Here is an 11,723-nt window from a genome sequence, read left to right on the forward strand (position 1 = left end):
CCCACCAGCCTGATCACCTTTGGCCCTTTAACTGAGAGGTTATGGAGTCTAGTTCCCCTGTTTACCCTTTGTCTTTCCAACCTTACTGTTCTGTCCCACTTAACTTCCTGGAGAACAGCTCTGACCTACTTCCAAAATAGGAGGTTGTTGGAATGGTCGGGAAATACGTGACCACCACAAGAGCACTCCCCTGGGTAGTAGTAGGTCTTTTCAGGAAGTGCAATGGGTGGAGCCAGCCTCCTACCTTTACAGCTTCATCCTCCCTCATGATTTCCACCTCAAACATGTACTGTTCACAGAGCTTCCAGCAGTTCCATGACAGGACGATCTCATTTGCCTGAGCCAAACGCTGAGCTAACCGGACATCATCTACATCCCGCCCAATCACCAAGAAGTACTGCCGTTGCTCATCTCCAACAATAACCTGGGATATCCGACCTGCTGACAGACCTTCACAGAAAAAAAAAAAAAAGAGTCAAGTGGAGAATAGCCAAACTCAGCTGGAAAACTATGCAAAGAGGCATCTGGAATCCCACACAGCTCTATGAATCAGAAGTATTGGCCTCAGTTCCAGAAGCCGTGGGTAAACTCACCTTTACAAATGACACTTGGTCCCAGATTTTTTTTTCCTCTTAAATACACCAAGAGACAGACATTCAAACAAGCTTGGGTTGCACAGGGGAAGAAGAGATTCTAGGTCTCCAAATTTCTCTTCTAATAGACAACTAGGTCTTGACAGCAGGAGAACGCAGACAGGAGACCAAATGATTATACTCAGAAACTGCTACTACAGTGATCACATGTACCCAGAGCTAAGTGGTAGGCAACCAGGATTTCACCTGACATGGCTGTTGCTATACACTTTTATTCTACTTATTTTTCTGGCCCTGGAAGATTTCCTACTGTTAATATAGCTGAAAAACTGGTTTGCTTGCTAGGGAAAAAGTAACTATAACCAAGAGAAGTCTGTCTTTGGCTAAGCCACCCGAAGTTAAAAACAAGGACAAAACAGTTTTAGAAGGGCAAAGATTTGTACTTCAGCCAAGACAGAATAACACATAGTATCATAATAACCCAGAGCAATTGAAGAACTGGAGAAAATACATGTAACAATGGTTTTTAGATACTGGACAACAGGGGCCTGCAGGCACCGTGGTGCAGACAACCCATATGGCTGCCGGTTTGAGCCCCATCTGCTCCACTTCTGATCCAGCTCTCTGCTAGTGTGCTTGGAAAAGCAGCAGAGGATGACCCAGGTGCTTGGGCCCCCACACCCACGTGGAAGACTTGGAGGGGATCTCCTTGGCTCCTAGTTTTGGAGTGGCCCAGCTCCAGCTGTTGCAGCCATTTGGGGAGTGAACCAGTAAATGGAAGATCTCTCTGTCTCTGTATCTCATACAAATAAATAAATCTTAAAAAAAAAAAAAAAAGATACTGGACATCAGATAATAAAGGACAGCGACCCCTGAGAGATGGAAAACAAGTAAGGTGAATGCTCTGATACTCCAGCTTACTACCTGGAAAGAGTTGCTAAGCTGCATCTCAGCAAGGGGAAGCCCAGATGTTGTGAAGACTCCGTGAGTTGAGAAGACAGATGGGAATCTGAGATGGCCCAGGTGACTAGAGTTCACAGGGCACTGTAAGTAGTACCGACAGCTGGAGAATCTACAGAGAATTCCGGAGATTTATATTGGATCCTCTCAAGCCTTTAATTAAGTACTGAGAAGTGAATGAATATGAAGAAACTCCCTGAGACTGGGGGAAAACACCTGAAAATATTTGAAGGAACAATTCTTGCTATCACATAGGAATGGGATATACCTGTTTCCATTAGCCAAAGGATATTAGGGACAGTATTCAGGAGGGATTTGCCTCAGGAATGGGGTGATAACACACTGTCCTGGTCTCTCCTCCAAAAAGTTAAAAAACCATTCCTGAAAGGATCAAATTCACTACATCCCTGATGAAACTCAGGATATATATAGAAATATTTACATAAAAAAAAACAGCACCAAAGTTCATGTCTGGCACTCATCAAAAACTACCAGGCATGCAAAAAAGAGGAAAACATGACTCATAATGAGAAAAATTGATCGAGTCTCAACTGAGAACACAGATGTCAGAATTAGTAGAAAACACATTTTAAATATTATAACTAAATGTTTTTAAGAAATCACAGAAAAGACTGAAGAACTAGTGACATAAAGTATTTAAAAAGACCCAAGTCAAACTGTTAAGGATGAAAACTATGTCTGAGATGAAAACTAAATAAAATATGATCAAAGGTACATTAGACACTGCAAAAGATGAGGTTTGTAAATTTGAAGGCACAGAGAAACTATCCAAAATCAAACAGAGAAAAAATAAATAAAAGAACAATGAGCACAGCATCTGTGAGCTGTGGGACAGCTACAAGCAGCTAATATGCACATACATGGAGAGAACAGAACTGATAAAAATTTGAAGAAATAACAGCAGACCATTTTATAAATCTGGAAAAAAAAAAAAAAACCACTAAAACCATACAGATCCTGAGCCTCTGAGCTCTAAGCACAAAAGTACAGAAAACTATAATAAGGTATAAATCATGACCAGATTACTGAAAACCAGTGATAAAATCTAAAAAATAGCCAGAATTGTAAAAGGAAAGACTATAAAATGTTATACACAAAGAAACAAACATTAAGATGAAAGCAGGTTTTTTTAATTGGAAACCATGCAAACTAGAAGAAAAGTGGAACAATGGTTTTAATACAAAAGAAAAAAAAACTGTCACCCTGGAATTCTATACTCAGTGAAAAGACATTTCAAAAACAGATGGGAAATAAAAGCTGTTTCAGACAGTACAAGTGCTGAACTAACACATCTTCTGCAAACTTGCACTGTAAGAAATATTAAAGGAAGTTCTTCAGATAATAAGAGTTGACAAAGACAAAGAGAAATCAGAACCTCATACCTTGCTATTGGGAATACAAAATAATGCACAAGCACTTTAGAAGACTGACTTCTTAAAAAGTTAAGTATTTAAGTATATCCATTACTAGGTATTTACTCAAGAGAAATGAAAGTATATGTCAATACAAAGGATTGTACACAGATGTCATAATAGTTTTATTTGAAAAAGCCAAAAATTGACAACTTAAATGCCCATCAATAAGAATGGATAAACAAACTGTACACACAATGGAATATTACTCTGCAATAAAGGAATGAACTGTTGATGCACAGTATAAATGGGTAAATTGCAAAATAATTATGCTGAAAGTAGCCAAAAATACAACTGTACAATCCTACTTATATAAGATTTTTAAAATATTTATTTATTTATTTGAAAGGCAGAATCAGAGAGAGGCAGAAGCAGAGAGAGAGAGAGAGATCTTTCATCCATTGATTCACTCCCCAAATGGTTGCAATGGCCAGAGCTGGGCCAATCTAAAGCCAGGAGCCAGGAGCTTCTTCCAGTCTCCCACGCAGGTGTATCTAAGCTCTTGGGCCATCTTCTATTGCTTTCCCAGACCATAAGCAGAGAGCTGTTTTGGAAGTGGAGCATCTGGGTCTGGAACTGGTGCCTATATGGGATATTGGCACTGCAGCAGGTGGCTTTACCTGTTGTGCCACAGCACCGGCCCTTACACACATTACATTCTTTTTTTTTTTTTTTTTGAAAGTCAGAGTTACTCAGAGAGAAGGAGAGGCAGAGAGAGAGAGAGAGAGAGAAGTCTTTCATCCGATGGTTTACTCCCCAACTGGCCACAACATCTGGAACTGTGCCAATCCGAAGCCAGGAGCCAGGAGCTTCCTCCAGGTCTCCCATGTGGGTGCAGGGGCCCAGGCACTTGGGCCATCTTCTACTGCTTTCCCAGGCCATAGCAGAGAGCTGGTTCAGAAGTAGAGCAGCCAGGACTCGAACTGGAGCCCATATGGGATGCTGGCACTGCAGGCGGTGACTTTACCTACCATGTTCCAGTGCTGGCACCAAGTGTATGATTTTTCACTACTGCTTCTAGACTTCTGTGAAGAAGCTTTGTGTACTGAGCTTTCCTTTCATAAGGACTCTGTCATTGGTGAAACTTTGGCCTCTGGATGCATTTTTTTTAGTTTTTCTTATACTGGATTGTAATTTTTATTATGTTTCACAACATATTTCTTTCTTTTACACAACAGCTCTGGCCCCTCACAATATATTTCAAAAAGTAAACTACAGGGGTGGGTGATGTGACACAGTGGGTTAAGATCCCATTTGGGATGCCTACATCCTAAACTGGAATGCCTGCATCCAAGTCCTGGCTCCTCTTGCACTTCTAGCTTCCTGCCTCTACGGAGGCAGCATGTGATGGCCCAAGTACTTCTGTCCCTGCCACCTATGTGGGGAGACCAAGATGGAGCTCCAAACTTCAGCCTGACCCAGCCATGTGTGTTGTGAACATCTGGGGAGTAAAAGAGCAGACTGGGGGCACAGCGGGTAAAGCTGCCGCCTGCAGTGCCAGCATCCCATATGGGTGCTATGGCCTGGGAAAGCAGTAGAAGATGGCCCAAGTCCTTGGCCTCTGCACCCACATGGGACCTGGAAGAAGGTCCACCACCCAGAAGGTCCTGGCTCCTGGCTTTGGATCAGCACAGCTCCAGCCATTGTGGCCATTTGGGGAGTGAAACAGATTTTTTAAATAAAAAATCTAAAAAATAAAAAATAAATTTATCTTAAAAAAAGAGTAGATGGAAGATCTCTCTCCTTGTCACTCTGTCATTCAAATAAATAAATCTTAAAAAACCTAAAATAATATACATTATAAAGTCTTGTTTCTACTATCTTCCCTCAAAAGGTAATTTTTACTAGTTTCTTACATCTTTCCTGTGTTTATTTATAAAATATAAACAACAAAAATTATTTTTTCCTGACATAAAAGAAAGCACAGTGTAAACAGTGTTTTATATCTTACTTTTTTTTGCTTAACAATATTTGACAATACTGGCATATTAGAACAGCCTTTCTAAAGTTGCAGAGAATCTCACTGAGTAGACTTATTATTTAACTAGTCTTCTCTACATGGGTTGCTTCCAATCTTTCATTACAAATCATACCATAATCAATAACCTTATTTCACTCATGTGCAGGTATACCCATAGAATAAAGTTCAGAATTGGAATTGCTGGGTTAAAGAACAAATGTATTTGTAATCTTGATAAAGATTACCCAAATCACCCTCCACAGAAGTTGTACCATTGTTCATTCCACCAGTGTGAAACTCCTCATGGTCTCACCAGGAGTGTGTTGTCCAACATCAGAATGATTGCCTTATTGCCTATTTACAAGAAAGAATATTTCAGTGTACTTTCAACTGGCATTTTGCTCACCATGAATCATGGTGTCCATCTTTTTACACAGTAAAATGCATGTACTTCTTTGTCTATGTACCATTTACTCATGTCCTTTGCCCATATTTCTTAGAATGTTAGTCTTTTCCTGATTTCTAGGTGCTCTCTATATAGTAGAGGAATTCACCCTTTGTCTATATGAGTTAATATTTTTCCACTGGTTTGTCATTTGTCTTTTGAAATTTTTACAGGTATTTTTTTCCTCCCTACTTGGATCATTCTTTTAAGAGCTACTACCTATCTTTAGCTGTAGGTCCTGGCCTTCTCTGGTATGGTAGATCCCAAATTTCTCTTGTATCTCCAGACTGCATTTTGCCACCAAGGTAATGATGTCACTCAGTTGATTCTGTTTCACTGTCCAGAGTGCCAGGAGCACATTCCCTGCAGGGACACAGGATAGGTTGACAGGGGTCAAATATTTAGATTCAGTTGGTCCCAGGCAAAACTCCCGATAAGGAAGATTAACTCAATCCAGTGTAGATATCATGTAGGGTGTCAAGAAAAGATTCTTAGACCTACATATTATGCTAGATTAATATATTGCTTTAAAGCTTCAAAATCATTCAAAACATGACTAGGTAGAAGCTGATATGTTCCTAAGAACATTTTTGGTCATCTTCCCTTTACCAGTATACTAGCAGAGGGGGGCAGGTACTATCACAGATGTTCACGAAAAACAGGTTCAAGATCAAATCTAATTTTATGGCTGATGTTAGTAACTTTAAATGAGAAGGCAGGCCAACTCTAGGCCATATAGCTGTTAATGATCTTAAGAATTCTTCAGATAGAAAATTCTTGATTCCAATCTCATGCTTAGTTTCTGCTATTAATGACCAAATTTCTCATCAGTTTTCTCAAGAGTAATTTATAAAAAAAAAATAAAAAAAAATTTATAGCTTATTTTCCTGGCATTCAATCTAAATGAAATTTAAAGCACACATGAGTTCAATATGGGCAAAGTTTTCCCATTAGACTGGGAGATCCTCTGAGGCATAGGATCTTTGTATCCTTGGGGCCCAGTACCTATTAAATAATCAAGAAATGCTAAATAAACATTCCAAATTCTACCTAATTAGTCTTCCTGACTCACTTACTTATTCCTTACTTAAATATCCAGAAAAACTGAAAAATACCTGTGATATTTAGGATATCCCCTCCAAAACACAGTACATCTGAAATCAAGTAAGGAAGAGAGAAGAAACTAAGTCAAAATCAGAGATACCAGATCATAGCAGAATCACATATGTCCAAAACAATGGCCTACTGTTTTTCCTTACACTGTTCTCATCAGTTTGGTCATTCCAAGGTTCAGGCTCTGTCCTCTTCTCCTCAGATTCATCTATACCTATATACGTCTTCGCTCAAATGGAAGTACTGCTGCCTTCACAGTCACCCAATGGCGACTTATCCCCTTCTCGCCTTCTCAGCAGCTTCAATCCCTTCCTTATCTTCAGTCTACTGGATCATTCCTATCAATATCTTGAAAAATTAAATCCAACAAAAATAAGCCACCTATGCTTGACTTTATAATTTCTTGCTTACAACTAGCTCTATTTTTCTCTTACCTTCACAGCAAAACATAAAACAAAAAAACCTCAACATCATTGGCTAAACACACTATTCTCCTTCATTTCCCACTCACTTTAAAAAAAAATATATTTTCTTGAGGTCAGGTTGTGGCGTAATGGTTTAAGATATGGGCGCCAGTTCGAATTCTAGCTGCTCCATTTCTGATCCAACTCCCTGCTAATGTGCTTAGCAAAGCAGTGGCATATGGCCAAGTCCTTGGGCTTCTGAACCCATGTCGGAGACCTGGATGAAGCTCTCAGCTTTGCCCTAGCCCACCCGTGGCCATTGCAGCCATTTGAGGAGTGAACCAGTGGATGGAAGATCTCTCTATCTTCCCCCACCCACCCTGTAACTCTGCTTTTCAAACAAATAAAATAAGTCTTTGAAAAGATTTTTTTCTCCACAGTCCATCTTCTCAGTTCACTCCTATCTGACCTCCATCTCTATCATTTCAATAAAATTATCAAGGTCATCAACAGCATTCATCTTGCTAAATTCAATATTTTTCTGACCATACTGTACTTGACGGCTACCATTTTCAACCCAGTGAGCTGCAGCCTTCTTCTAAAAACTTTGCTTCCCTTTTGGCTTTAGGAACACAGTAATATCCCACTTCACGGGCTCCTTTACAGTTCTCTTTTACAAATTCTTTCTCCCTAATACAAACTTCCCCTGGGGATCCTCAAGCCTCAATCTTAGGATCTCTTGTTTTATTTACACTCTTTGCACGTGAACTCAATCTGTCTTTAATTTTAAGTACCATCTTTATGCCGTCAACTCACATTTTCAGCTCTAACAGAAACCTATTCTCTGAGCTCCAGTCTTAATCACAGCAAATTGCCTTCCCCACTTGAATGACTTGCTGGCATTCCAAACTTAATACATTCAAAATAGAACTCTTGATTTTTTCTCAAAGCTCAATCTTCTTTATCTTGGTAAGTGACACTATCATTAATTCACTTACAAAAGCCAAAACTGCAAGTCCCCTTTCTCACCCCTTTCTACTGAAATTCAATCCATCACTAACTCCTATCTGTTGAACCTGAAAAACATTTCAAGCTATTTCATACCCACAGAGCACCACTGCCATACCTAGGCCAACAGTCTTCAATGTTGACTGCACACTGGAACTGCCAGTGAATCTTAAAGAAAGTACTTCTGGACACATTCCAAGAGATTCTGATTTAACTGGTTTTGGGGTAAAGCCCAGATACCACGAATTTTTAACAGCTCTGCAGACGGTTACCTAATGTACAGTTGAGGTTGAGAACTACGACTCTAGACCAAATCACCACCATCTCTCCAGGACTGTTTTGATTGCCTCTTCCAGTTTCCATTCCTACCACTCTCCACCAGCTCCCTATAACCCAATCTCCATTAAGGCAGCCAGAAGGAGTTTCAACAAACACAAATCAGAGCCCATCACTCCCCCTGCTAGGATCTTTCAACAGTTTTTCTTTATGCAAAAATCTATCTTTCAAACTCCATACTATGGCCTCCAGAGCTTGATGTTCTTATAGCTGCCTTCTTCCAACCTCAAGCCACTCCACCTTGCTAGCTATGCTCTCTCTGGCCACACTGGCCTTGTTAGCGCCTAGAAGATGCAAGCCTTCTCCCGACTCAGAACCTTTGTACTTGGTATTCTCCTACCTGAAGTGTTCTACTCCCAGCTCTTCCTAAGGTGTTTCCCTCATCCATCTCAGTTTCAAGATCATCTCTTCAGAGGAACATCCTATGACCACCCTGTCTCATACTTCTGATTTTCTAATCCCCACCCTAGAATTATTTTTAAACAACTTTACTGTTTATTTCCTTAATAAAATGTATAATCTACAGTAATTCTATTTTTATCTGTCTGTCCCACTAAAATGTAAACTCTTGGAGGGCAGGTGCTGGATCCTACTTTCCTGTGTTCCTAGTATCCAGCAGTTTTCCCTATTATAAGATTTATGCAATACAGTTTGTAACTCTGGTTTCATCCAAACCTGATGACAAAGTGAAATCTTTTACACTTGTTCCCCAGGGTTAAGGAGTGTTAAAAAATCAAGTATCTATAGGAGATGCCACAAACTGTTGTGGTGATTCTTAGAATGATGGAAATAATTATAGAAAGGATGAGAATGCTATGTAAGTATTTAAAAGGCATGGGGCCAGAGTAATTTCTGTTGGTCAAGTCAAACTAAAGAGCTCCAGTGTTTTTCTGCTTCCCCCACTCCTATACAATGCATGTTACAGAGCAGGCACTCAAAACATGTTTATGGAGCAAATAAAGAGGTTTCTGTCCTCTAAATTAGATAAATATCCAAAAGCTTATGTATGGCAAAAAACAGAAAAATACCTAACTCTTCCTCACAGGATCAATATGCAGTGATAGAATGAAAAGATGTTTCATAAATCTTATCTTTTATACACATGTGATGCAAATGATTGTTAGAAGAGACCACCTGAGGAACATTTTATTTTGAAGTAAAATATAAACCTGAAAAATTAAATACGCCTTTTCTCCCCCTTCTACACTCGAGTTGACAGGATGTGAGACAAAGATCTAGCTTGTCAACAGCTACCCAGGATAACTGCTAAAGGCCTAACTCGAGTACACACTTTAAAGAATCCCAGGGCCTCTTCTCTCACACACATCAGGAGCCCAGCGCGTCCCTGCTCCCCGCCAATGATCACTCACGCTCCACGATGTCACTAATGTAGTAACTGAAGATGTGGGCCAGTTTGTCCATGTCATGTTCCGACTTGCAGGTCAGGCTCAACCTGTCCATTAAAGCTGTAAACCCTGGCCAACAGAGCAAAAGTTACTAGGATAGCTGCAAGTCCTAAGCGTCTGCCCCTCCAAACACCAGGCTCCTGTGCAAAACACATCCCTTCCACCTTAAGTCCTTTATCCACTAGGGCGGCGTTACCGAGTAAGTTCTGGGGGCCAGGCTGGCGATTGCCACCTCTGGTAGTCTGGCTGGAGCCCCCCTCGCTTCCCGGGGGGAATATGCACCCACAAGCACCCCCTTTACCGGAAGCCTGCCTCCCCTTCCTCCGACCAGCTAGCCTCCCCGGCCAAGGGCAACTATAGGATTTCTTCCCACAAGGGACGGAGTAAACATCGACAGGGGAATGAACAAAGCTTTATGGGTAAGGAAAAGCACCTTAGATTACCCATTTTTCTATCCACGACACTTAGAGGAAACTCCACAAATATTTGTTAAATGAACGCCCCCTCAGTGGCTGGCTGCGAGATCCCTAAGGCCAAGAACAATGGGCATAGAGGTATGTCCCCCCGCCATGACTTAATTGGATGAATGAAATACGACCAGGCAGAACGCTGATCAGAAACCGCTCGGGGCTGGCAGAACACCTCGGCTGAAAGCCCGCAGTGTGGCCCCAGAAAAAAAATCCTTGACTTCGGAGCCTCAATTTTATCATCTGGAATTGAGCTCAGGGGCTGAAGCGGTTCATCTCAGGCGGTGTCTTCCCGCTCTGAAAACGGTGACCCTCGAAGTTCAGGAGGAGGCGAAGGCGCGCGGCCGAACCGCGCCTCGTTTCGCAGGCCAGGTCTGTAACCGCCGCGGCTGCCGGAGAACAGGCCCAACCGCCGCCTCAGCGGGCCGGAGACTGAAGCTGCCCGCTCGCCCTCACCCGTCACGTGGACGCCTAAGAGGACACCCTGCGCAGTGGCGAGCTCGGGTTTCGATCTCCGCGGCTTCCTGAAGACCAGCAGGTCGGGAAGCAGCGCCGCCAACCGGGCCTCCACAGGCCACAGAGGCGGCGCCACCTCCCGCTCGCCGGTCGCCATGGCGGCGGCGGCGGCGCTGCCCGCCCAGCTACCGGAAACTCGGTCGTTTCGCGAAGCAGCCAATACGCACCGGCGGCACTGGGAGGGGCCCTCCCACCAACCAATCCGTGCGAGCCTCGCTGGGGCAGTGCCAATAGAAGGGGGCCGCGGGCCCCGGCCTCCCTGGTTATCGCCCTAGGCTTCCGGGGAGACGGCGGGGCACGCGGGGCGGCGGCGCGTTCAAAGGACCACAGCTTGTCATTATTTTCGTTTAGATGTGGAGGCGAGGATGCTTCCTGGGCAGAGCAGATCATTTGGAATAATCTTTCCCTCCCTATTCTTAGAAACTTGGGGGCAATCTCTGGATTTAACAAGTACCACCGGCCTAAATCTGTCAAACTCGGGGATTTTTTTTTTTTAAACAAGTAGATTAAAGCTATCCAAAACTCAGTCCTTTTCATGAATTGTTAGCAGTTTGTACTCTACTAATCTGCCAGAGCAGATACTTCGTCTCTTGAGGGTGCTTCCCAGGACTGTTTATTTTTCTCCAGCTCCGGGCTCCAAGTATGGCACGTGGAGCTCGTGTTCCTGGAGACGATAAAGCAGAAACAGGATGAGCTTGCTAAGGTTTTCACCAATCGGAAAAGCATTTTTGTTTTGCTTTTGCTTTCTGTAGCTATAAAACCTAAAAGGTATATTTTCACTATTCTTAAACCACAACACCTAATGAATCAAGGCCATTTTGGTGATAATGAGAGGACGGGGCTAATCTTGTGGAATTACTTCATCATATTTTGGTGAATACTTAGAACTGCCCAGCCCACAGGTGGCTGAAAATCCTAAGTAGAGTGGAAGGGCCAAAAGGGAAAAAGAAGAGATTAAGGGGAGAAAGCTAAGAGGTCTGAATACCACCCACAGATCACTTGTCTTTCTACAGGTCACAATTGCAATCATGTCAACCAAGCCTAGAATCACGGGATGCAGTCTCCTGAAAAGTCAAGTCACC

General features: G+C 42.3%; 1 protein-coding gene across 9 annotated transcripts in view; it reads right to left on the bottom strand.

The window, feature by feature from the left end:
- The window catches only part of LOC100348238 (adenylate cyclase type 10), a 44,303-nt gene extending 33,440 nt beyond the window's left edge, over positions 1–10,863 (bottom strand). For 2 of the 9 annotated variants that reach the window (XM_017345107.4, XM_008262893.5), the window contains exons 1-5: positions 10,582–10,844; positions 9,623–9,727; positions 6,507–6,545; positions 5,611–5,754; positions 245–450 (exon numbers count right to left, since the gene is read on the bottom strand). In XM_017345107.4, the coding sequence (XP_017200596.2) occupies positions 245–450; positions 5,611–5,754; positions 6,507–6,545; positions 9,623–9,727; positions 10,582–10,738 (651 nt within the window). In that variant the 5' untranslated portion in view covers positions 10,739–10,844. Of the gene's footprint in view, positions 1–244; positions 451–5,218; positions 5,301–5,610; positions 5,755–6,506; positions 6,546–6,650; positions 6,853–9,622; positions 9,761–10,581 lie in introns of those variants that run through there. The other 7 variants (XR_016234077.1, XR_016234081.1, XR_016234079.1 and 4 more) reach the window with 7 other exon arrangements.
- Between the last annotated feature and the right edge of the window lie 860 nt (positions 10,864–11,723).

Source organism: Oryctolagus cuniculus, chromosome 5 (assembly GCF_051225735.1).
Source record: "Oryctolagus cuniculus isolate XC-2025 breed Fujian yellow rabbit chromosome 5, ASM5122573v1, whole genome shotgun sequence".
In the NCBI taxonomy this organism is placed as follows: domain Eukaryota; kingdom Metazoa; phylum Chordata; class Mammalia; order Lagomorpha; family Leporidae; genus Oryctolagus; species Oryctolagus cuniculus.